This window comes from Agelaius phoeniceus, chromosome 14 (genome assembly GCF_051311805.1).
Source record: "Agelaius phoeniceus isolate bAgePho1 chromosome 14, bAgePho1.hap1, whole genome shotgun sequence".
Classification (NCBI taxonomy): Eukaryota; Metazoa; Chordata; class Aves; order Passeriformes; family Icteridae; genus Agelaius; species Agelaius phoeniceus.
Genome location: NC_135278.1, coordinates 9479377 through 9504187, shown reverse-complemented (window position 1 = coordinate 9504187; position 24811 = coordinate 9479377). Strand labels below are relative to the sequence as shown.

General features: G+C 39.9%; 1 protein-coding gene across 2 annotated transcripts in view; it reads left to right on the top strand.

Annotated features, from left to right (window-relative positions):
• COL4A5 (collagen type IV alpha 5 chain) overlaps window positions 1-24811 on the top strand; it is a 74574-nt gene that overhangs the window by 33905 nt on the left and 15858 nt on the right. The window contains exons 12-40 of one of the 2 annotated variants that reach the window (XM_077185819.1): window positions 4-45; window positions 151-243; window positions 2362-2415; window positions 2520-2576; window positions 4727-4771; window positions 4872-4925; window positions 5104-5145; window positions 5609-5741; window positions 6084-6257; window positions 7099-7182; window positions 8394-8486; window positions 9065-9135; window positions 9359-9550; window positions 9993-10161; window positions 10809-10901; window positions 10989-11093; window positions 11634-11731; window positions 11990-12140; window positions 12790-12903; window positions 16120-16188; window positions 17201-17245; window positions 18001-18150; window positions 19388-19486; window positions 20470-20559; window positions 20876-21015; window positions 21844-21970; window positions 23199-23279; window positions 23831-23929; window positions 24510-24560. In XM_077185819.1, coding sequence (XP_077041934.1) covers window positions 4-45; window positions 151-243; window positions 2362-2415; window positions 2520-2576; window positions 4727-4771; window positions 4872-4925; window positions 5104-5145; window positions 5609-5741; window positions 6084-6257; window positions 7099-7182; window positions 8394-8486; window positions 9065-9135; window positions 9359-9550; window positions 9993-10161; window positions 10809-10901; window positions 10989-11093; window positions 11634-11731; window positions 11990-12140; window positions 12790-12903; window positions 16120-16188; window positions 17201-17245; window positions 18001-18150; window positions 19388-19486; window positions 20470-20559; window positions 20876-21015; window positions 21844-21970; window positions 23199-23279; window positions 23831-23929; window positions 24510-24560 — 2815 coding nt within the window. Of the gene's footprint in view, window positions 1-3; window positions 46-150; window positions 244-2361; window positions 2416-2519; window positions 2577-4726; window positions 4772-4871; window positions 4926-5103; window positions 5146-5608; window positions 5742-6083; window positions 6258-7098; window positions 7183-8393; window positions 8487-9064; window positions 9136-9358; window positions 9551-9992; window positions 10162-10808; window positions 10902-10988; window positions 11094-11633; window positions 11732-11989; window positions 12141-12789; window positions 12904-16119; window positions 16288-17155; window positions 17246-18000; window positions 18151-19387; window positions 19487-20469; window positions 20560-20875; window positions 21016-21843; window positions 21971-23198; window positions 23280-23830; window positions 23930-24509; window positions 24561-24811 lie in introns of both variants that reach the window. The other variant, XM_077185818.1, reaches the window with a different exon arrangement.

Here is a 24811-nt window from a genome sequence, read left to right as displayed (position 1 = left end):
CAGGGTAATATGGGTTTGAATTTCCAAGGACCCAAAGGTGAAAAAGTGAGTAGGTGATCATAATGATATTTTTACTTATTACTTTCAAAATACTTATGCTTGCCATTTTTGCTTATATTGCCTTATAAGCTGCATCTTCCTACACATTAGGGTGAACAAGGTCTTCAGGGACCTCCAGGGCCACCAGGACAAATTGGAGAACAGAAAAGACCAAATGACATTGAGTTTCAGAAAGGAGATCAGGTGAGTGGGACACTACACCCATCTGTGGTGAGCATGTGATCAAGCTGCAGCCTCTGTTGGTTTGGTTCATATATGCTCACATCCTGCTTATTGCAGAGGTTCTATTTTTTTTTCCTCAGAGTACTGAATATTCCAGGCCTGAGTACTTTTTCGTTAATAGAAATCATGCCAGTCACATTAGTTTTTACTTCTCTTAGTAAAATAACTATTCTAAAGAAACTCTCTAAAAGCAGTTCACAGTAACATTAAAAGCAATTAAAATACTCCCATTCTTTGGAACACCCAGAATTGCAATTTTCAAAGCAGTCTGGGGATTCAGATTCCCACTAATTAACCAGCTGTGTCATCCATTGTGAAGAAGTCTTTCAAAAATTTTAATTCAATTTCTTCTTTTTTTGTTAATGGTTCCCCAAGATCTTTATTCCTGGTCTGAATAAAGTGCTTTCCCTGTTTCTGGCATCTCAAAAGTAAATATCAATCATATTGTTGCAAGTAAGCTCAAAATACTGGTTTGATTTTATGGATCCCTCTCTACCCATAAATGCCAGAAGGTCGTTGGGAGAGTTTGCATTTTTAAAATTATTACACTTTTTTGTCTTTCTCTGGAGAACATTCTGCAGTACTGTTTAATTCTGGGTGCCATAGACAGTCTGAGCAAAACCAGCAGGATCATGGGTGCCTGGATGTCACATTTTCCTTGAAGTTTTCGTGATATTCTCAAATACCACCCAATAGAAGGGCAATAGAAGAGTTGAGGTAGATACTTTGAGGAAAGTGTTGAATGATCATTTTTATGCTCTGACCATTTTGCAAATGTCACTGTAGTAACTGAACTTTATTAGTTTCTTCCATTGGTGTTTGGGTCAGTTTCTTCCTTTCCATCTTCTTATCTTGGGAAATGTGTCAGAGAAGAAAGCTTTGGGACACAGCAGTATTTTACATGAGCAGGGTGTAGGGCAGTTCTGCCCTTCATCTTGATCAAAACCATTTGTTACTTTTCCTTTCAGAAGAGCATTAAGCACCATTTAGGCATGAACTAGAACTATTGCTGCTGTACACTTGCAGTGCACAGTCATCCTAGGAAGGTCTCTGGTTTTGTCTGTAACTGGGTGATAGGACAGAAAGTGAAGAGCAGCATTGTGTGTCTTTATAATTCTCAGAAAACATAAAGTAACATTTTGACCACACTGTTGAAGCAAAAATTAATCTGATTTTATTGGGGTCAGAGTAATTTGCTTCTGTCATTAGGGACCCCTGAAGGACTAATTATACTGGCACTAATTTATGTAAATGCACAAGTGAAAGCATTCTACCTACCTTCCTTTTAAAGCACTAAGAATTATAAACATTTTGAGTGTGTTGCCTTTGACCAACATCTGTAATGATTTCCAAGTTTGCAAATTGGTGTTTATTTCAGCAAAATTTATGCTTGGTAATCCACAATCAGTAAAAAGTGTCAACATTGCAGTGACTTTTTCGTGAAATGCATGTGGAGTTCTGGTATGTGCCTTCACCTATGATCTCTGACTAAAATCAAGTGTGTAGATGGGCTTGAGTCTGGGATGGCTCCAAGAAAATAATGGAAAATGCTCAGAAACTTTTTGAGGATTCAGTAGCCTGTAACTTTTCTTTAGGTTAATGGTGAAAAGGTGTAATAAGACATAATAGAAATGAGAACTTGTTAACACAATGATCCTGTGATACTTTTCTGACAAACACACTTTGATCCTGATGGCCTCTCAATTTCAGCAATTACCAGTCATCTAATGACTGTTGCTCCTATAATTTCAGCAGGATTTGGCATTTGTTTGTTCTTTCTTCCTTTTTTCCTTTCTTCTCTTTACTATTGGATAGCACCTGCAGGCCACCAAGGCAGCAGCTGCAGTGCATGCAAGAGCAGCTGTGTTTTTAATGGAATGAATCATCTAAATAAACAGGAAACTATTAATAAAATTTATAGATTCACTTGAAATTCTACACATAAAAGAATAAACATGATCCTTTATAACTTGGAATCTGTATGACAGCAAAAATATTCTATTTAAGAAAAAAAGTCAACTGAGCTGCTCTGGAGTGATGGAAGCTTTAATCTTCTTTTTCTCTACCCATGCTTGACAGGGTATTCCAGGTGATCCAGGCCCACCAGGACTTCCTGGGCCTCCAGGCCCTCCTGTGAGTAGAACTCTTAGTTCTATTTTGTTGCATCTGTATCAGAACTGTAACTTCATTCTACTCTGGCTTGTGGGCTCAGTTTAAGATGACATTTGTGTGTCCAGGGTCTTCCCGGTGGTGTGAAAGGTGAAAAAGGTGAGCAAGGAGAACCAGGCAAAAGAGTAAGTAGTCTGTTTAACCAAACGTTTATCTTTCCATTCAGTGTTATCTTTGACAATTAAGCAAATGTTGAATTCAGGTGGGGCCATCAGCTTATGGGTAAGAGATGACTTTTTATTCTCTTTGTAACCTGGCAACTCGCAGATGACGCACAGGGGTCATGACAGTGCTTCTAGCTGTGGCTCTCTGTGCTTTCTGATAGAATTATCTGTGTGTAGATCTTAGTTTAGGGGGCAGGAGAAAATAGTTTAAATTATGTTATCTGGATAACATGTGAAAACCTTCAAAGTTGCTGGACTGCTTGTCTGAATCAGCAGTTTTGTTTCTTTTTAGAAAGGGTCTTCATTCAGTTTGCTCTGTACTGGGTTGCCAAGCAGCATGAGATTGGTGTGTGTGTGTATAGATATATATATATATAGATAGATATAGATATATATAAAAGCTGGTCCATGTAAACTCATTCTTGGTGGGTTTGCTTATGAGGTGAGTCACAAAACCAAGTCTCTGAGTACTGTTAAGACCAAAAGTAGTCAGTTTGTCACTTCCCAAGAGACTGCCTCAATTTATGTGCTATCTGGGGAGGGCACAAGTTAGGATAGCTTTTTCTAGGGATAGCAAGAGTTGCTTTGTTCCTGATCAGACTCAAATCAATCCTGGAATTTAAATGTACTTGGATATCACAGCTCAGAAAAGCTGAAGATCACAGAAGTGCTAAGAAATAGGATAAAAATAACATGGGCTGGACCAGCAAAGAAAAGAGAGGCTGTAACCAGCTCAAAACATTCAATATCTTCACTTCCACAGCTTCTGAATGCATTGTTTCATCAACAAAGTGCCTTTGAAAATCGAGGCACAAGTTCTGCTCTGGTTAATTGGACAATATATAAACACTTTAGAAACATGCTAGTAGTAGGTTTTCCAATTTCCATAGGAAATAAATACAGTGGAAAAAAATGTTTGGTACTGCAGATAAAATCCTTCATAGTTGCTGAGATTTACAGAAGGGCTTTGATTTGTCTCTTTTAAAGAGCACAAAAAGCAGATTTACCAAGCCAAAAGTCTCATTATATTTTGAGGCTTTGAATTGTTGCTTCTCTCTGCAAAAGTAAATGGGAACCACATAAATTTGCAAAGATCTGAAAGGATAAAAGTCCTGAGGGGATATGTCAGATGCCTTTTGCCAAAACCTTGTTTACCAATATTTTTGTTTGGTTTTATTACTTTGAATCTGGGCATGTTGCATACTTGAAGTGCAATTTTGCTATTAAGTTACTTTAAAGTTGCATTTTAGGGCTCCATATGATTCTGTGAGGCTCAAAGCCATTTCAGACATACTCATAAAAATGTCAGTCTAGATATTCAAATAGATAGTTCTGCACATTCACAGGAAATCTTAAAACCTCAGTTTTGAGAGTTAGAACTCATCACTAGTGAAAACAAATTTCACAAATCACATTGTACTCTGATTCACTAAATCTGTGAGGTCTTATTATCAATTTCTTCATGACTGAGCTGATCTTGGCACTGAGGAAGGTTCACTAGGAAAAGCTCAATCACCTGCTCTAGTTCTGTTCCAGCAGGTGCCCCCAGACATGGCTTTTGTGACTCTGACAATAAAGTGCCATTTGTCTCCCCAATGAATCATCTGGAATAAAGTGGAGCTTGCCCTGCTTTTATTGCAGCAATGACAAATCCATTCAGCAAGACCATGCCTTTTAGAAGTCACTTCTTTGAGCAGAACTTCATCTTATATTTTCATTTATATTAATGAGAAAATCATGGTGATTTAAAGGAGAGTTAAGTGTTCAACTATTTAGGGATTTAGGATCTGTTTTCCAACTAAAGAACTTCTCTATTGCTAAAATAAAAGGAGTAGTAAGCACAATGAATCAGCAGTAGTTAACTGGAGATCATTTGTGCTGTATTCACCCAGCATTTCTCTGAGACTGTCATGGTTTTGTGCTCTGGTTTTCAAAATGGAAACCTAAGTTTAGGTAACTTCATTGGTTATGGTTGATGTCTTTGTGTTGTTCCAAGGACTGCATTCTGGATAGAGTTTGGTTTATTGAAAAATGGGAAACAAGTAACATAATTTCCATAAGAATTCTTTACTACTGAAGCATTTTATTTCAATGCATATTTGTCTTTGAAGGGAAAGCCTGGCAAAGATGGAGAACCTGGTCAGCCTGGTAGGGATGTGAGTAATTCATATGTTTTTAATCCAAACAAACTCTTTATAAGCTTTTCTTTTGATATGGAGAAGATCTGAGTGTGATTATATTTCCCTTTTCTTGAAGGGTTTACCTGGTGGGCCTGGAATAAATGGTGCTCCAGGAAGAGATGGTGAAAAGGTATGCCAGGATTTTTGTCAATATTGCTGTAATAGATGGAAAATTTGCCATCACTGAGTTAATTTCTGCCTGAGTAGTAATTGCATTGCCTTTGCTATTACAGTGTTGAGGAATATTTGCAATAACTTGTTTATGTAGTGCTTCACAGTATCAGAAATGCTCTTAATTTCATTGGTAGGGTGAAAAAGGTGACATGGGTCCCCCTGGTCCTCCTGGAATTGTAAGTTGCTGATCCTTTATTTTTTCTGCATTTGGTTGACAGTGTTGTTTTGTTGTAGTTCTTGGCTGACTGAAAGTCCTATCTCTGGGTACAACACCCAGAGCACCAGAAAATTTTTCATACATACACTAACAGAAACAATGGTTTCCTTCTTTCAAGATCAGTTCTGTGCTCTGGGATTTGCTGGGTCACAAACACAGGCTAGACTATAACCTCAGACCAACAGGACTGAGTCAGCCTCACTGAAGCCTGTTGTAACTATGTTGGCTTGGCAGGCAAACAGCTTCCTATTGGGGAGTGCTCTTTACTGGAATTTTCCTTGGTAATTCAGTGGAGTGGGGAAAGCATCCTGTCATTGGCATAAGGTTCAAAGTATGTTGAACTTTCCCTCCCTCACATCTCTTTACAATTCCATGACTCTTTTCTTGGCAATTAGCTTCACATGAGCATGTAACATTTACAGGTCGTTCCAAGGCCAGGCATTGATGCAGCAGTGGGACCAAAAGGTAGCAAAGGATTGCCAGGACTTCCAGGAGCCAAAGGGGAGCGTGGATTCTCTGGCAGGCCAGGCCCGCCTGGCTTGCCAGGATCTCCAGGTAGGAGGGCAAGCTTTAAATGGAGTTGTATGCTCAAAAGTGATTGGGTACTTGGTGAGCAGTGACACCTGTATGTGCATTATACATGCACAGAGAGGAACATAATGTTTCTAATGATACAGCTTATATATGGGGTTTTTTTCTCATCAATAATTCTTTCACTAGTCCTGTTTTTTGTTTGTTTTGTGGGGTTTTTTTCTAATCATAAACTTAGTTGTTGAGTCTCAGGTCAATTTTTCAAACAAACATTTCCAAAAATGTGAAATATGTATCATTGTCATCCTTACAAAAATGTGATGTAAACCATTAAGCTAGGAAGGAACTAAGTCCTTTCTGTCTTAGGGATCACTACTGTTGGACCTCCTGGCCCACCTGGCTTACCTGGTGAGAGAGGACAGAAGGGAGATCCAGGCTTGCCTGGAGTTTCTATTCCTGGGCAACCAGGAGTTGAGGGACCACGAGGACCGCCAGGACCACCAGGTCCCCCAGGGCCACCTGCACCATCTGTTGCTCCTGGTAAGTGATGATCACATAAACACCAAGTAGAAGAGACTAAACAGCTTTGACATTTGTTTATGTTTGGATTTCTGTGGTTTGTTTGGGTATTTTAATTCCACCTCCAGAGATGTTTATCAGCAGCTAAGTCCATGAGATTCTATTGCTGTAGGTTCTCCAAGTTGCTCCCGTTGCAAATCAAGACATCTGTAGGAGAACCTTAGGCTTAAGAACAGGTACAGAATTTGTTCCCTACTAAGAGCTGTGATAGCAGAAGAGTCAAAGGTGTAACTTTTCACAGAATTCCACTTCCATTTCATAAATATTCTACTGTGTAGACCATGTGAAATTAGCTTTGGAGTGGAATTAACTTTGGATGAAAGCATTTAGCTCTTTTTTTTGGTATGAGAGTAGGGAATGGCAGATGGAATATAAAAACTGGAAAGCGGTAGTGGAGAGGGGCTAACATGGTTCAGGAAGGAATTTAGTGTCTGGATGGCATTGGCATCTGAAATGCCCTTGCTCTGATGCTGATTCATAGGCATGTTTTTATGATATGAGGCTGAACTTCAGAATGAAGTGTAGAGATGGAAGTGTGTAGGCTGTGGGAAGCAGTGGGAGATGGCTGAGGTTGCAAAGAATTGAGGATTGCTGTGTAATATCACTATTTCTTTTTGAGATTGAATTACATGTGTGGGTTTTCACCAGCAATCCTGTCTGAATTGCCAAAATGTTTGGTCTGTGATTATGGTGGGTGTATTAGAATCTCCACACAAATACATTTTTGTACTGAATACATCTATTTGGTGCTGCTGTCAGTTTAACACAAATAGATAATAAAACCTCTCCTGATTTTCCTTAGGTGAAGGGTTATGTGAGCAAGGGCCACCAGGTCCTCCAGGAATTCCAGGACAACAAGGTTTTACAGGGGAGCGAGGCCAAAAAGGTGCAGTGTCATGACTATATTTTCTATTTTTCTCTTTTTTTTTGAAGCTTGGTAAAAAAATGCAAAGCCTGCATTAAATAATGATTAATGGTGCCCCTTCCCAGTAGGGTTGAGTGCAGATGTTTTATGTCTCTGTGTAAAAAAGCTGTTTGCTTTGAGTGTAGGATACTCCTTAACACCTAAGATTAAAGCACAGGAGTCTGAGTGACTGAGGGTGTAACCAATAATGATCTTGAATAAAGTAAAATAGAACCTGAGGTTTATGAGTATCTCCCAGGCAGATAGAAATTGTGTGCTTTGTAACAGCGCTGGCCAAGTCCGTTTGAAAATTCATTAATATTATTCATTAATAAATTTGACATTTTTAATGGAAAGCAGCATTAAAATTAGAAATTAGCTACAAGACTCCTAATTTGAGCTGATCAGTCTGCAGTGAGTTTGTTTGTTTGCTAAGCAAAAGAAAGTTATATTTAATATATATCCTTGTTTCCAAAAAGACAACCTTGCAATGAGGATGCTGATATGGGTAAGTGAGAATCTTTTCCTAGCCCAACCATGGACATCATAAATTACTTTAGACATCTCACTTAATTTTGTACTCACTTGAAAGAAAAATATTTTTTGTCATGGAGATTGTAAAGATTAACTAATTAACCTAAATGAAATGCTCAAATATTTCACTGATGAATGTCACATATGTCTGTATGTGAAGGAAATTCCTAAGCTTCTTGAAACAAATCTTTTTTTCCTCATTAAATACTTTCAGTCTATTTTCAAATCAATGAAACATTCCCAATATTTATTTTGCATTCTTGGAGTTTAAGTTTAGGATTTTGATACATGTGTTTTATAGTTGTAGTTGGAAGTGTCAAGTACCTCCTTTAAAAGGGGACACTTTTGCTGAGAAGAAAAAAAGTCCATGGTTTTATTTTCTATTTCTGAAAACTTTTGTTTTAATTCTTTTGCACTGTAATAAATACATTCTAATTGTAGCTGATATTGGTTTTCTGACTCCTTGCCACCAAAAACCTTTAGTTTAACTTGGGGGCAGGGGGAGGCTTCTAATTTTAAGCAATAATTATTTAAAGTAGTCACTTTGGACCTGGTATTATAGATCAGTAGGAAGAAAACAATTGCTGTTTTACTGAATTCTTTTAATATTTTCTAAAACCTGATGTTCAAGTACACTTTTTCAATGCAAATCTTTTTAGGTGACCGAGGAGACACGTGCTTCAACTGCATAGGAACTGGAGTAACTGGTCCTCCTGGGGAGAGGGGACCACCAGGACCTCCAGGTAGTCCAGGTAGGGCTGGAATCTTCACAGGATTGTTTACTATGTTCCATTAAGTCACTTTTTATCAGGGTTGGCTGGGTACAATGGTCACAATATATCTGTATATTGAGTACAAGTTCAAATGTGCATTTGTCAGCTCCAGTGCAGAGTTGGTGCATGTTGTGTTTTGCACAGCTGGAAAGAAACAAGATGGGCATGTGTAAAACAAACACTATTCTTTGAAAATCTAGTCTTTGAGAAATATTTCTCTGCTCAAAGACAGCCTTGCAAGCATTCTGCGTTTTGAAGGTTTAGGGTCTGCTGTAGAATTAACTGAGAGAGAAAAATCGACTTCTACTACTGCTATCCCTAGAATAATGGAGGAGCTGGAGCTTTTTAAAAGCATGGTGGTTTTTGACACTACTGGTTCAGCTTAGAGTTGCAAATATGTTTCTGCTCAAATAAAATTAAACTCTCAAAAAAAAACAAGCCAGAGTAAATTTTGTCTGGTTTTAAAACAACTTGGCTATTATCAATGAAACATAAGGTTTGATATTGCAGCCTCTCGAGATTTATATTTTTCTTTTATGTTTTTCTGCACTACTCAGGTTCTCCTGGTTTTCCTGGACCAAAAGGTGAAAAGGGGCTTCCTGGATTAACTGGCCTTGTAGGGCCACCAGTAAGTGGTGGTGTTATATTCTGGTGGGGAAAATAGTGTCTCATTTGTCTTGCATGATAGGTAGATCTGTAAACAATAGATGTAATTTATTGTCTAATATGTATTTGTTGGTCCATAGCTATCCTGAATGCATGAGTCATACATTGTTCCATACTCAGGGAGTGAAAGAAAAACTAAAATACCTTCTTTTTTTTCTTTCTTTTTGTTTTTTTTTCTCCCTCAGGGCTTCCCAGGCACCCCAGGTGCTCCTGGTAGACCTGGTCCTAAAGGAGACCCAGGGGATGTCCTGACTTCTCCAAGACTGAAAGGTGACAAAGGAGACCCTGGCTTCCCAGGACCTCCAGGTCTCCCTGGCATAGATGGCACTCCTGGACGAGATGGACTGCCAGGTTTGCCTGGCCCTAAGGGGGAACCTGTGAGTGCCATTTGAGGCTGTCTTTGACTGGATGGATGTTTTGGGAAGTCCTGCATACATTTGACATAGTGCAGATAAGAGAACTGGCACAAATGCACTTTGTCTGTATGTGATAAGGCAAGAGTTCTCTCCAGTAAATGCCAACCTAGTGGTGATACACTGAGGTATCTCCTGAATCTGCCAGTGCTCTAGAAAGAAGCTGAGGCTCCTCTTGGGCAGTGTCAGGGGGTCCCTTCTGCCTTGTCTACATTTCACCTATGTACTGGGGGAACTAAGTAGCCAGGTTTAGGCCTGCTCTCTACCATGTTAGCAAGATGTAGGCAGCTAATGAGAGCTGGAAGGATGGAAACTGCCAGAGAGTTTCAAAGCAGAAACAATGAAATACTTTACTCTTTTGATAGCAAATACATTATCTTTTCCATCATGCTCTTTCTATTTCCAGGGCAGTGTTGCATTCAAAGGAGAAATGGGTATTCCAGGTGAGCCAGGAATACCAGGTCTTCCTGGAGAAAAAGGGCTTCCTGGACCTCCTGGTTTTGGTCCACAAGGCTCACCTGGTGAAAAGGGCATCCAAGGTGTATCTGGCCGTCCAGGGCCTCCTGGTGTCCCAGGTGAGTTGGTCTCTGTGTGCTGTTGAGCAAGGGCTGCAAAGCCAAACTTTGCCCCTTCTCAGAACATAATGCTGCTTTTAAACTTCTCCTAGAGGCTTTGTATGGCCTGTTATTTGTGTTCTCCCTTACTGAGTGTCCTCACAGACCCAGAGGGAGGGCAGCATTTGTGCCATGTCACTCTAGGCATGTGCCTCACCTTCTGCTCTGACCTCCATGGAAGCTTCTCCTTCCCCACTGACTGCAGTGGAAATGCACTGTAACTACCTTTGTCTGCTTGGCTATACTGCAGCTAAAACAGGTTGGGGAAAAAAAGGGGTTGCTTTGAACAACTTTGCTTTTGTTACTTTCTTGTCAACTACACAGATCCTAATCAAGTTGTGCTGGTGTCAGCTATGGAAATACTATTCACATGATGGTACCTAGGATGAAGCTATTAAAAAATAACAGTTCAGAAAAACTGTCTGAACATTGAACAGGGCTTCTGAGCCTCTAAGTGCTTTGAGGCTTGGGACTAGAGAGCCTATTGAAGTATTGCTGATATCTGGGTTCTCTGTATGCTTGGGATGGGGCTGGCATTATTTTTGCTTAAAGAAAAACAGAAAAACAACTCCTACTGAGTGATGCATATTTCTACTTTTTGGTTTTAGGTCCAAAAGGTGACCCTGGCCAGACTATTACAGAACCAGGAGTTCCTGGTCCCCCTGGTCCTCCAGGAAGAATTGGTGATCCAGGTCTTCCAGGTAAAGCAGCAGTTTAGATACCCAGGAGAGTCCAAGAGCTTTTTATTCTGATTCTGGATAACTGTGTTGATGTTCTTCTTTTTCCAGGAGATCCTGGTCAGCCAGGTCAGCGTGGTTTACCTGGCATCCCAGGTGCAAAGGGAGAGCCAGGTATTCCTGGCATTGGACTTCCAGGTCCACCAGGCCCAAAGGGTATGTCTACTGTCCTGTTACTGTGTTGTACTGGCTGGAAGAGGGGACTTTTTACTAGGGAGTGTATTTCTGTCTCTAACATCCTTTAAAAAATGTTTGTCCTAAAGCTATACAACTTTATAATAGTTTCAGAAATACCAGGAGAAAAAAAACGCTGAACTCTTATTACTCTGTTCAGTGTCCTGCTCCTTCTCAGTAGCTTACCTTTTTCAGTAAACCAATAACACTTTGGTAAAACTTTGGGAAATGAGCTTGAATCAATAAATGATCTCCAAATGCTGCCTCAGGAGGTTAATGTTTCTAATGTGAACTGCTTGTGATTTTTGTAAAAGCTCACAGCATAGGGAGTGCCCCCTCTGAGAGTCCCAGAGACCCTTTGTGGCAAAGACTGAATGCTCAGAAGTTCTCTCAGCTGAATGGGTACCCCTTCAGTGCTTGGGCTAGCACAGAATCTCTTTTCATGGCCTTTAGGCATGTCTGGAGGACTTGTTCTAATGCTCTCTGGTGTCCTTTCTGCTCCCTAATCTTCCTGTCCTGTAGGTTTCCCAGGGACTCCAGGCCCACCTGGAGCTCCAGGAACTCCAGGTCGCCCTGGGCTGGATGGACCTCCTGGACCACCTGGTTTTCCAGGAGAGAAGGTTTGTGTTTACTATAAAACTTCCCTTAGAGTTTTTTCTGTGTCACTGGGAAGATGATGAGGAGGATTTCACATCTTGTTCTCAGCTTTTGATGTTGGGGAAGTAAAATATTTTACTTGACAGTTTGAGTGAGGGTAGAAAAATAGAAATTGAACTCTAAGATGGTGGCCATTTTTAATTTGTTACTTGTAACATTTTTAGGAGAGGCTAAACTTAGAAAATCCCCTTTTATTTTTTTTTTTAATTTATTTGTTATAGGGAGAGCGTGGATTTGGAGTTCCAGGACCACCTGGGCCCCCAGGACCCCCAGGCATAAAAGGAGTTCAAGGACCTAAAGGTGATCCTGGCTTCCCAGGAAACCCTGGTCTGCCAGGCCGGGCAGGCTTTGATGGAACCCCAGGGCCCAAAGGTACTGAGAACTCTCCCCTGTTTTGTTCTCCTATTGAACTTTTTAAAATGTAGCTGTGCGGGGAGGCATGTGGCAGTTAAATACAAGCAGTGCTGACTTTAGAGCCATTACTTCTAAATCAATTTTTCCAAAGCAGACACACCTGTGTAAATGGAAGATTGTGTTTTCAAAAGGCAGCTAAGGGAGTAAATCCCAATCTGTGGGTCAGTACCTGAAGCTCTGTATTCTAAAGACAAATAATGCTTTTATGGGGGTAAAACTTTATCAATAGAATAATTGTCATTTAGATGCACTGTGCTTCCACATGCACAGTTAGCAATTCATTTACCTCTGCTCTTGACCATGGTCTGTACTGACCTGCCCAGCATGCCTGGTTTGCTGGGGAGCATCTTTTGAGTTTGATGTGGATGATGGTGCAATATATGTGTGTGTAGCCTAGAAACACAAACTTCATGTGGTCCCTGTTGAGTGAGGACAAATCTCTGGTCTTGGGAAATAGCCTCTGGAGTGTGTGGTTTTTTCTCTGTTAGATCAATGTTTGTTTGCTTGCAAGGATGAGATTTCAAGTACAATGTGCAGGGACTCTGCTCTGAAAGCAAATGTCTCTGAAATTAGTTCAGTATTTGTCTAATCAAGAGTGTTCTTTTAGGTGACCCTGGACCAAGTGGACCACCAGGACTTCCAGGCCCACCAGGCATCCCTGGCATTGGTGGTCAAGGTCCTCCTGGATCTCCAGGACCTCCAGGTCCTGTTGGCCCCCCAGGTAAAACTTATACAAATGGTTCCCATAGGTTATTTCTGGCATATACAAGCAGGGACACAAGAGGCTGAAGGTCCAACTCACAGACAGTGATAATTAAGTTTGTCTCTGAAGGGAGTTTGGTTGCCTTTTGTCTAAAATGACTGGTGATTGATGAAGATATGAACTTGTTCCATCTCTACACAGAAGGGTACATGTGTGTGCATGTACATCATTCTATTAATAAAGTTTGTTCAGGGAAATTCCTTTTCCTTTCATTCAGTGAATGGGCTTGCTGTGCACCAACTCTTGATGTTGCAAATATGTGGCAGTCACCACAGTGAAAACACTTCCTGTAGTCCTCAGCATGCCTTGCACCAAAGACCTTCCAAAGACATCCAGTTTCAGTATTAAATTAAATATTTAATTCTGCCATGCCTGTAAAATGTTTGTGTTGCATGTCTGTGAGCTGCACTATTTGAACATGTTTGTGTGTCGGCACTGGGCTTGTCATTGTTTGCAATGCATGCTGACAAAGCCATGGCCAGCTCTAAGACCATGGATCATGGCTTGGTTGGTCACATTCAGATCTTTATGAACCGTGAGCTGAGATTCAGCAAAGTGCTGAACTTGAAGATGGGCAAGCACTTGAGTAAACAGACCCATGGAGTTTGAATTGTGCTTGCATGCACAGTGTGGGTCAGGTTTCAATCTGTTCTTCCTGAGTGGGGCAAGGAGCATGTGGTCATGGCACCAGCCAGCCTGGGGTGTGCCCAGTGCTGGGAGCAGGGCACAGGAGGGGTTGGGACAAGGCACACAGGGGTTCCCTGGGGCAGCAGTGGGTGCTGTGCCTGGCTGGCTATGCTGACTGTAGGGTCCTGAGCTGCACTGGAGGCTAAACTGAAACAGAAGGACCTGATTTTGGGGTGATGGGGGATGGATCAGTGTGGGTTTGGATGTTTCATCCAATGCATGTTCTTTTGTCTTCCTGTAACATCTCTCTGGTGCTAGCCAGAGTTTGATTTCATGTGTCCACCAATTGATTCTGCAAGATACCGATGTTGACAAATGCACAATGATTGCTAGAGCTGATGGATTTGAAATGCCTCTATTTTCACTCTTCATGTCTGTACTGACTAATCAGTGTGGCTATTAACAGCATGGGACTCTGAAATCTGGTGCATGCTGGAAGGTCCTGCTTGAGAAATCCTTGTTTCCCTTGGCACTGCTCTGTCTCTGTTCTGTGCAGAAGGCCTTACATTCTCTTCCATCCATCGTGTGTTTTACTAGGCTGTTTTGATTCTGATCCTTTATGCAGCATTAGGGTAAAGTTTCTGGGACTGTTTCTCAGGTAATTTAGAAAATTCTTGGAAGGAAGTCCCTGTTCAGAATTTGCTTTCTCTGCACCACCATTTATTCAAGTAGTTAGCAATAGTTCAACATTTTTCCTTTTTTGAATATGTAACAAATTACTTTAGAATTTAATGTGTTGTCTATGTTGTTCTAATTATGATGTGGTTACATTTTTGAGACCAGAAATTAGATTGGAATTAATTTCTATTTGAAAAAACATCTTTACCATTCTAGGTATGGAGTTTGTCCTATGTATTATGTTGGGTTTTTTTCTACTTGCTGATAGAAAGCCCTTGAACACAGAGCATGTGTATCCCCTGTCCATCATCTGCTACTGTGTTTTTTTCTGTGCAAAATAGCCACTCCAGGCACCTGACACCAGGGTTTAAAGCAGTGATAAGCTGCTGCCAGAGGGGAACACACTTAGAATTAAATAAATGCAAGTTTATAGCTTATGCTATCAAGAAAATTCAATCTGCCTTTTCAATGTGCACAGAACACATGATGACATCACTCCTGAACTTGTTCCTGCAGCTGAGAGTGGGGTCACCATTACAGAGTTGGAATTCTGCTGCCTTGGAGTTATTTATGAGGTTTTGGCGTGGTGGTGTCAATTATCTCAGGCTATGCCAGGGCATGCAGCATGCAGTGTACCATCTGTGGTGTAACAATGTGTGCTTACATAATAGAACTAAAAGAATGGGCAAAAACATTGAAAGTTTTTTTGTGTAATAAGGAAGGAACATCTTTTGAAAATCCATATTTGGAGGGATTTAACAGAATGTGGGGCCAATCAATGAGAAGCTGATTGATAAGGGGGTTCTCTGGTGTTCAGAAGGGGTCCAAGCCAGTCTCTAGAAATGAGAGTTTTGTAAGAAACATATCAGAAAAAGCTTGTTCCCCACTTTTGTAAAGAATACAGACAAGGAGAGAGGGGAATTTTTTTTTAAATGTACCATCAATATTTGAAAATATCTGTGGCTTCTGCATACAGGGATGGATGCACTTTGAAAAAGATCTCCAAGTTTCCTTGCAGTCTGGTTTCTCTTAGCTACATTAGCATTGAATTCTTTGTATTTAGATCTGTTTTCAGTAACTTTAGATAGATTTTTTTTTGTCTTTGTTCTAATCTATATGTGCTTTATTTTGTTTCCTAACTTAATGACTATTACAACTGCTTACTGCTACCTGTCTCAACTTCCTGATGAGCTCTAACTCGTTGGCTTTTGAACCTCAGGTCCCCCAGGTACTGTGGTTTCTTTACCAAAGCCTTTTCTTAACTTGAGATTTATGAATTCTCCTTTTTGGTCAGCTACATTTCCAGAGTGAGCATCTTCACTGACTCTGTGCACTGGAGGGAAATGAGCCACCTGCTTCCTTCAGCGCCTGGAGCTCAGGGTCATTAGCATTGAACAATCTTAAGCAAATTTTGACAATTATTATTTTTCATTTAGGGAAAATACAATGCAGTGCAGAATTTTGCTAACCTTCAAAAATATTCAGCTGATGTTATCTTAGAACATAGGAAAATTGAGTAATTCATGGACATACGTGAATGTGAATACCTAATTTTAAAATACAAACAGATCTAATAAATTTGGCTTTTTCTTTTTATAATCAGACTTAAAATATTGAAGAGAGTTGTTTTCCTTTTGAGATTTGAATTGCATTTGCTGCATCTTAGTAAAATTTTAGTCATGTTTCTTTTCAGGAGAATGTGGCCTTCTAACACTTGGAAGCCATTAAAAAATAATTGGTTTTAGAAGAATTGCAGGGTTTTCAGCAGTGCTAGGAATGGATTACAACTAAAACTATTCCTACAGACACACAGATCTCAGCCTTTCCTGACTTTTTGCTAAAAGGTTTTGTCTTAACCACATTATCTAGGGCTGCAAGGCATTCCAGGGGAGAAAGGGGATCCAGGTCCTCCAGGCTTCGATATTCCTGGTCCTCCAGGTGACCAAGGAGCTCCAGGATATCCAGGACCCCCTGGACTACCAGGGCCTCAGGGTTCACCTGGGCCCCCTGGCAGGGATGGAATACCTGGATTTCCAGGTAAGTTCATGTATTTTACCTGTGGAGAAAGACCAAACTGCAGTTACAGGTGGTAAGCTCTTTATGCTTGGCCATGCCAGCTTAATGTGCTTAGGTGTTTATCCTACCTATTTAAAGTTGGATATATGTGACCATTACACCTCATACTTCAAAAAAATCATTGTAACAAGATTTGTTGCATTAAAATCCTTGTTACCTTTTCCCTCTTCCCTGTAACTTGATGTAAATATTTCATACGTTATTCTTTTTCATAACTTTCAGATATGGCTTTGATTATCATTGTTATGATACTTGTCTAATTTATTTTGTGATTTTTTTTCCTAGTCACTGCTATAATTAAGAATAAAATTTGTTTAAAGAAAATCATAATAAATGCTACTTAGTTTTAAGTATTAATTTCCTTATTCTAAGTGTTAGACTATTCAGTTAAACTAGTCTGTTTTGGCCTTTGAAATAGAAATGCTAAAAATGAATTTCAATAATCTCTTGGATAGAGGGAGCAATACAAAAGATTCTGCAAGTACTGTATACTTAATTGTCCTCTTGCCTTTCACTCAAGTCAAGTTTGTTCCAATAGTATTTGTTTCAAACCAGAGAACTAGACCTCTTGGAGATATAAAGGTGCTTTCTACCACAGCAGAGCAGTGCAAATTTTCTTCTCAGGACCTAACTGGAAAAATTGCCACAATTTTCAAGTGTCATTTTATCTGATATTAATTTATACAATAAATGAGTGCTTGTAATTCCCTTAAAACAGGCATGTGCTGGTTAATAAATACTGTAGACATCCAGGGAAGCAAATTTAAGGTACCTGTTAGGTTTTGAGTCTCTGTTCAGAATGACAGTGTGGTTGGTTCAATGCTTTTAGGTGCCAAAGGTGAGATGGGTGTCATGGGAGCTCCTGGTCCTCCAGGGCCTCCAGGAACTCCTGGAAGAAATGGTCTGCCTGGCTTGAAAGGTAATGTTTGTTTTATTCACCCCTGAAAGGGAAACAGAATGCTGTTTTCCCTCTCCTGTGTTGAAAGAGCTTTTGTAATACTAACATCTAGGTTTTAATTTCTGGGACCTGCCTAAGTTATTGTCTTGTGACAGTGCTGATGTTCAGTATTGCTTTGCATTTCTAAGCCATAGCATTCAATCACTATTTAGTTGATGTCATGAATTGTTAGCTATTTTAGAAACATTTCCTTTGGATTGATGGCATTGAAGTAGGGCAATATTTCTGCAGTGTGTTTTAAAGCCTACTTAAAACAGCAGGAAGAAGAAAATCAGTAGCTTAGGGTTATGGAGTCATCAAGAATTAGCTATATAGGTATCAGAGAGTCTCTTCTCTCTGCAATTTTCCAACCCCCTTGTTGGAGATGAATTTTGAAAGAGTTTGGTAGAAGAAAACCCAGTTCACCTCTCCAGAACAAGGAGGCTCTGAGTCCAAAGGTGCCATAGCTGTTGTGCTGGTAGCACAGCATGGCTCAGACAGGCACAGCTGCTTCCTCTGCTGCCCAGAGCTGGCAGACACCCCTGTGCACTCCATTCCCTCAGCTTTGTTCCAGGGCTAAAGGTGCTGTGGAGCACCGTCCATGAACTGCCTGATCATTGGGTGAATTCCAACCTCATGAATAAATCATGGGATGCCTGTATAAGACAAAGCATGACAAATACATTAGCCTACCTTTAAGGATTATTTTTTCCTTTTGTTGGCTGTACCTTCTGTAGGTAATAGTGGATTACCTGGTCCACCAGGACCTCCTGGACCAGTGGGGCAGAAAGGCATCAAAGGTGAAGCAGGTCTGCCAGGTCCACCAGGAACACTTGATCCCAAACAGCTGGGAGCAAAAGGAGAAAAAGGCGAGCCGGGTGTTCCAGGTAAGGAACTTTGCATGTGGGTGTGGGGATGTGCTTTGTCCTCTACACATACTAGTGAGCTGTGACTGAATCCATGACTATTCATTCATTCTTACAGAAAAAAAAATTAATTTGGAATATAAAGGTGGTTTAAGGGTCTTGTGTTTAGGCTTTTTTAAAAGGGATTTTGTGACCAAGTTCCTTTTTATGGTTAGTTTGCAGTGTCCTTGCTCATTAGCTGTTACTATTATTTGGCACATGGCAGTTTTGTAATAGCGCTGAGGTGCTTTCAGCAGGATTACAATTCACCCTTCTAGGAGTTATTCCTAAAGAGATGAGAGAGTTTTCATAGCTGCTGTCCTGGCTGCATTCCTGCTGTCTCAAAGGCCCTTTGGTTTTTGCCACATAGGATGAAATTGCTCAGCTCATCTTCTCTGTATTCTCCCTTTGGGTGTCTCTCTGTACCACCTATGAGCTGAATGTCATCTCTGTGTGTGTTTCTGCTTGGGAAGTTGGCAGCCTGAAAGTCTTTTTCAAGTCTGTGTTCTCTCATTCTTGCTGGCTTCTCTCTCCTCCCCAACCAAGGGTTCTGATGTCTCCTTTGAACTCTTAATTTAGTCTTGAGAAGAGTAAAAAATATTCTACCCTAGAGAGAGCCAGAATGCTTTTCCCTAATGTTGTCCCAGCCATTATTTTGTTAATTTACCTATTGTATTAATTTCTCACAAGCCAAGATAGGCTCCAAAGACACCATTTTTCTTTTCCTGGGGAAGGCAGGTTTAACTATGTCAGCAGGGCAACACAAAGTTCTTATGGGATAACAGCCACATAGAATTTGTAAAAATATGCTAAAAAAACTTGCATTAAATTTTATAATATATTAGTCCCAAAGTGATTTTGGTGTAGCAATGTAATTTTAACTTGTATATAAATAATCTGAGTTAATGCAAAGGTTAGACTGGAGTCTCCTCATCCAGAAGGTAGCCCTTGAGTGAAGTATATTAGCATTAGTCGTAAAGTTACTTTTTTCTCTACTTACTATATTGTTCCTGTTCTGTAGTAATTTTAAATTTTCCAGAACAAATACTTTGTGTTCTGTGATACTTTTTGTTGCTAAGTTGGGGAATTATATTTACTGAAGAAAAATCCCTATTTGGTTTTTTTATTCATCCATAGCTACATCTGATCTCTTAAGGTAAAAGAAAACATACAGTAGTAATGCTAGTAATAATAATAAAATGTGTATTTTTCCCTTGAGGCATTCCTGGTTTATCAGGCCAGAAAGGTTATCAAGGTCTCCCAGGTGACCCAGGCCCACCAGGACTTAGTGGCCCACCAGGTGTGCCAGGATTGCCAGGTCAGTAAACAAGGCCTCAGCTGGGCAGCTTTGATGAATAAAGATTTGCATTTGTTTTTATCATGGAGTTGGGATGTTAATCCACTTTATATCTAAACTAACCTTAGGGATTTGCACTTAAAACTGCAGCACAGTTTTGGGACATTTAAAGTCATTATCCAAACACATGCTTGAAGCCCTTTCCTTCAAACAGAGTCAAGAGCAGGTTTAAACTGATCCCATTGAAGATTAAGGTGTCTTTCAGGATGACTGCAAAAGTACTTGCTGCCTGAGCAAGCAATGTGACTGCAGAACCTCCCAGCAGGACTTTCATCTCATATATTTATTTCATATATTGCTAAGCATTGTATTTTGAAAATGGCCTAATGGATGTATTGCAAAGGCTGTCTGGGTGTCAAATATTTGCTTTTAAGAATTGAAAGGACCAAGAAAACTAATTCTGTTTTACACCACTTCTCCCTACAGCTATAACAATTTATCTGAGATCTTGAGTCCTTACTTGCTGTGTCTAATGTAGGCCTTGCTCTAGGGAAGGCTTAGGGAATATTGTTAACATCCAGGACTCAAACTAGTTTGGGCATTGTAGGTTGCATTTAATTCTGTAAAAGAAGCTGTGGAATACTTGTGGCACATAAGGAGGTGATGTGTTTGTTCTGCAGAGGAACTCATGAGAGACCATGTCACACCAGTGCTGAATCCTTTCAGATGGTGACTGAATCCTGGACTGAGATTTGACCTATTTCATTAGACTTGTTTCAAAACATCAGCAGTGGCCCTGATCAAATCTTTGCTTGCAACAAAATTAAGGTGTTGAATATTTTACTACAAATAAGTGTGGAAAAGCAAGTAGGAGCAGTATGAGGCCTAAAGCAACTCCAAATCCATTGCTTGTAATCAGATGATAATCATGTTCATATGAGAATGCATGGATATCAGAAACCTGTAATTATTGCCATTAATTAACTCAATCACACCTTTCCTAGGCATCAAGGGAGACATGGGGCTTCCTGGGCAGCCAGGACCAACAGGACCTCCAGGATTAAAAGGAGCTATGGGAGAGATGGGCCTTCCAGGTTAGTTTCTATGCTTGAAATTTACTTCATTTGGACCAGTGTTCTCCTTTTATATACCCCAAAGATGACTCTGCTTGTGTCTAGCATGTAATAATAGCAATAAAGATGAGGATTGCATAAAGCCCTACATACATAATTGAGATTTTTAGGTAATTGTTTTAGTTTGGTTTTAAAAATAAAAAAACATTAGGTATTCAAGGCCAGCCAGTCAAATTGTTAGGCCTTTCTAGTTGAGTTGCTGTACTTTGAATGATTTCTGTAAATTACTGCAGAAGTTTTTTGGTTTTTTTTAAATTTCATTTTATCTTTTGGACAGGTCCCCCTGGGCTTAAAGGCAACCAAGGACTGGCAGGACGTCCAGGACAGCCTGGGCCTGCAGGATTTCCTGGACTGAAAGGGGAGAAAGGTGACCCTGGTCTTTCAGGCATTGGTATTCCTGGTCCCCCTGGACCAAAGGTACCATTACAAACTCCTTCAATTGAAAATTACATGAGAAAGTTAAATTTTGTATGATTTTTTTCCCCCTCAACTATTACTTTATATATACTAAGTATAACTGTAAATATGTATATAAATATATTAGAAACAAGCAGGGTTGACTTTTCAGGTGAGATAAAAATTCCTAATTTTAAAGGTGAAAATATTGATAAATAACTTAATCAGGTTAAAGCAGAAGGTTGTTTACCAGACTTTTCCAGTTGGATTTACTTAGTGGCCCAGTCTTCACTGTGACACTTCTGTAGTTGCTAGGGATTTATACAATTAATATCATTGTCCCCCTGTCTAATTATGTAGTTAATTCCTAAAAATTTCAGACATGCATTTAAGACCAAATTACTAATAATATAGCATGGTTACTTCTGCTTAAAATTTTAAAGTTTGTGTAAAGTCTGTATAAAGTATTTTAATTAAGATTTACTTTTATCATCCTTTCTGCCACCCACAAAAAAAGTGACAGAAGTATCTTCAGAATGTCTTACAGTCTGCATTATCATGGGGTAAAAATCTTTGATTCTTTTGGAAGAAAGGAAAGTACTTTTTTCTTTAACATAGGCCAGTTCTGAGGAAAAACTATGATACTGTACACAAAATTATAGGAGAAGACTGTTGAAAACTATTGTTTTTGCTTCATTTTGTGTTGAGATGATTGACATTAACTGGACATGAGGAGAGGTGTGCCCAATATACTTGTGACCTTGATGTGATGGTAGGATGGGGAACATACAATAAGGGCTTTCCTATCTTAAGAAATCTGGGTTTGTATTTCTGCTTAATGTTTTCTAGGGAGATCTTGGCTTGCCTGGATACCCAGGTAGTCCAGGTGCAAAAGGTATAGCTGGAAATCCTGGTTTGCCTGGATTTCCAGGCAGTCCAGGTGCAAAAGGAGAACCAGGCCTTCCTGGATTCCCAGGTAATCCTCAACAGTTTTTTTTTTTCATTTCCCCTCTTGCTGATACTGGTATGAACAGCTAAACACAGTGAGTAACTGGAGGAGACTCCAGCTTCTCAGAGTTTCTGGCAATCTGCTGCTTCTAAGGTTTGTGCTGTTGGAATTGTCACTGCAAAAGTGTGGGAATGCCTCTCTTATGAGTGTTTTCTGGAATTGTTCCTCTGCTCTGAGGGGATGGAGCAGCTGTATTAGTTAATATTCTCCATAGCACTCACTCTTACCTCCTCTAATACACAAATATTGGGGTCAAAAAAAAACTATCTGTTTTTTTTTCTTCATGAATCAATAAAAAAGTGCCATCCTGGAAGACTTAGCTGTTTTTTCCTATCATTTATTGTCCAAAAAAATGTGTTCTAAAGAGAAATCTCTGAAATATCATTAAATTAGGTTTTGCACTTTGTTCTTTAAAAAATATTAATAGTAGTTGTTCAGAGGTGTATGTCAGTTTTTTCATTCAAAATTTAAAGAAACAAAGTCTTTACCTTGGCTGCATTTACAGCACTAAATGCTGTTTTACAAATATGCTTGAGATGCTTTGATGTAGAAAATTAGGGAATTTACAGCTGTGGTCATGGCAACAGGAAGCTTAGCAGAAAACAAAACCTGACCATGAACCTGACAGTTTTTACCCTCTGTTTCATGTCATGCCTAAAAGACTGAACAGCCACAAGGTGTATTGAGACACTGCCTTGGTCAGGCTCAGGTGCTGTTCAGGGCAGACACTGCAACAGATCAGGTGTTTCTCCTGCCTCCCACTCAGCTCATGATGTAGGGGTGAGAATCCAGTGTAAACCCTAAGACCATTTTTACTTTTTCAGGCAGGGAAAAGAGGACTGGGGAAGGACTATTCAATCCCAGTTCATAATGCTTTCAATTTGTTGTCAAGCAGAAACATCTGTCTTTAAAATGGTAACTGTTGAGTTGCTGTGTCCTTGGCCATGAGCACTCACCAGTTAAGAGGAGGCTTGAGAGTAGCAGTAAGGGCAGTTGTACCAGTATGTTTTGTTTCCTGTGCATTTTTTTGCTTTCTAATTCATCTCCTTACCAGCTGTAAATCTGCAAAATGAGCATAAATACAGCATCTTGGTAGAATTAGCTCATTTGTAACTCAGGGCATCTCAGATTGTAGCATTTCAAGATCTGCTGAAAAGTCAGTTTTGTTCATTATTTGATTGAAATGTACTTTCAGGAACACCAGGAATTCCAGGACCAAAAGGTATTGAGGGCCCTCCAGGTAATCCTGGCCTGCCTGGACCACCTGGGCCAGTAGGTGAGCATGGACAGTGCAGCAGAGATCAGCTGCTTCTTGAAAAACATAACACATCAAGGCACTTCCTTTCTTATCCTTAGCATCAGGGAAATGTATATGTACATGGGTGCTCAAACACCATTGCACACACTTAATTCACTGAAATTATACAGCAAAGAAACAAATTTTAACTTTATTTTGAGGACTTGTATTTGCTGTCAATTCATTAGCTATTGAAACAAGAAGTTAACTGTTTCTGTACTTACCAGCTTTATTTATGTTATGTATTACAGTGGTCTAACCTGTTTTTATAGGAGCAAAATCCTAATTTATTCTAAAGAGAAGCATTATATTTTTAGCAAACAGTGACTGCTTGAAAAATCACAGACCTAAAAGGCTTTTCTAAATTGTCAGGGGAGAGAGAGAAAGGTTTAATTTTAAGATTACACCACCCTTGTAAATCTTTTCTTGCATTACCACACCTTTAGATTCAGATAGTGGTGAAGAGGATGCTGGTTTTCCTTACTGCAGTTTAGGCAAGACTGTGCTGATGTGTTCCATCCCTGTTTTAGGTGATATTGGTCGTCCTGGCCCTCCTGGTCCTTCAGGGGAAAAGGGACAGCCTGGTCGAGATGGTATCCCTGGACCAGCGGGTCAGAAGGGTGAACCAGGTTAGGTGTCCTTCCTGTTTTTTTCCTCCTCTTCACTCTGCATTGACATGTCCTGCTTGCTCTATTCTTTCTTTCCTGTAACTGCCCTTACACATTCAAAACTGTTCCAGTGGTTCCTGGCTGCTGGGTGGCTCACAAAGGGTGCTGGCAAGCTGCCAGGGAAGCACAGGACAAGAATTCAACCAGCTCTCCTGGATTTCATTACCTGCCTTTAACACCAGCCCCTGTTCCTGTATCCCATGGTAGCTGTATTGCTTCAGCTCAGTTACACAGTGGATAAACAGTGTAATCCCTGCTCTAAAGATAGATCTGCAGACAAAAATGCAAACATATTAACTCCCAAAATCTGAAAGAATGTGGATTGCAAGGGGATGGAAACGGTTATGAGGGTTATGGATGCATTCAATAGCAAACCCTCCAACTTTGGGGAGGACTGGTGAGTGAATGAGAATCCAAGTCATCTCAAAGAATCACTTACTTAGATGAACTGCACTTTCATTGTTCTAAGCCTTATATTCCCATTCCTGGAGACCTGAAAGCTAAATATTAATTTTTGCCTAAATCTGTCTTTTTTTTTCAGGTCTACCAGGTTTTGGGCGTCCAGGACCCCCAGGACTCCCAGGATTGTCAGGTAAAGTTTTTCTGTTGCCCTTTGTTAAAAAGGTTCAATGTAAAATATATTTACACACCAAAACCAAGAAGGGTACGTTGTTTTTTCTGTAACAAATGAATGCTATAGCTACAAATATTTTTTTTTCCTCAGCAGACTGTTTTAAATTAACCACAGCAATAAAGACATTTTATTACTGACCACTATATTTTGTAAATTAGCAATTATGCAGCCCGAATAAATGCACACAGAGCAATAGCCTATTGCATTGT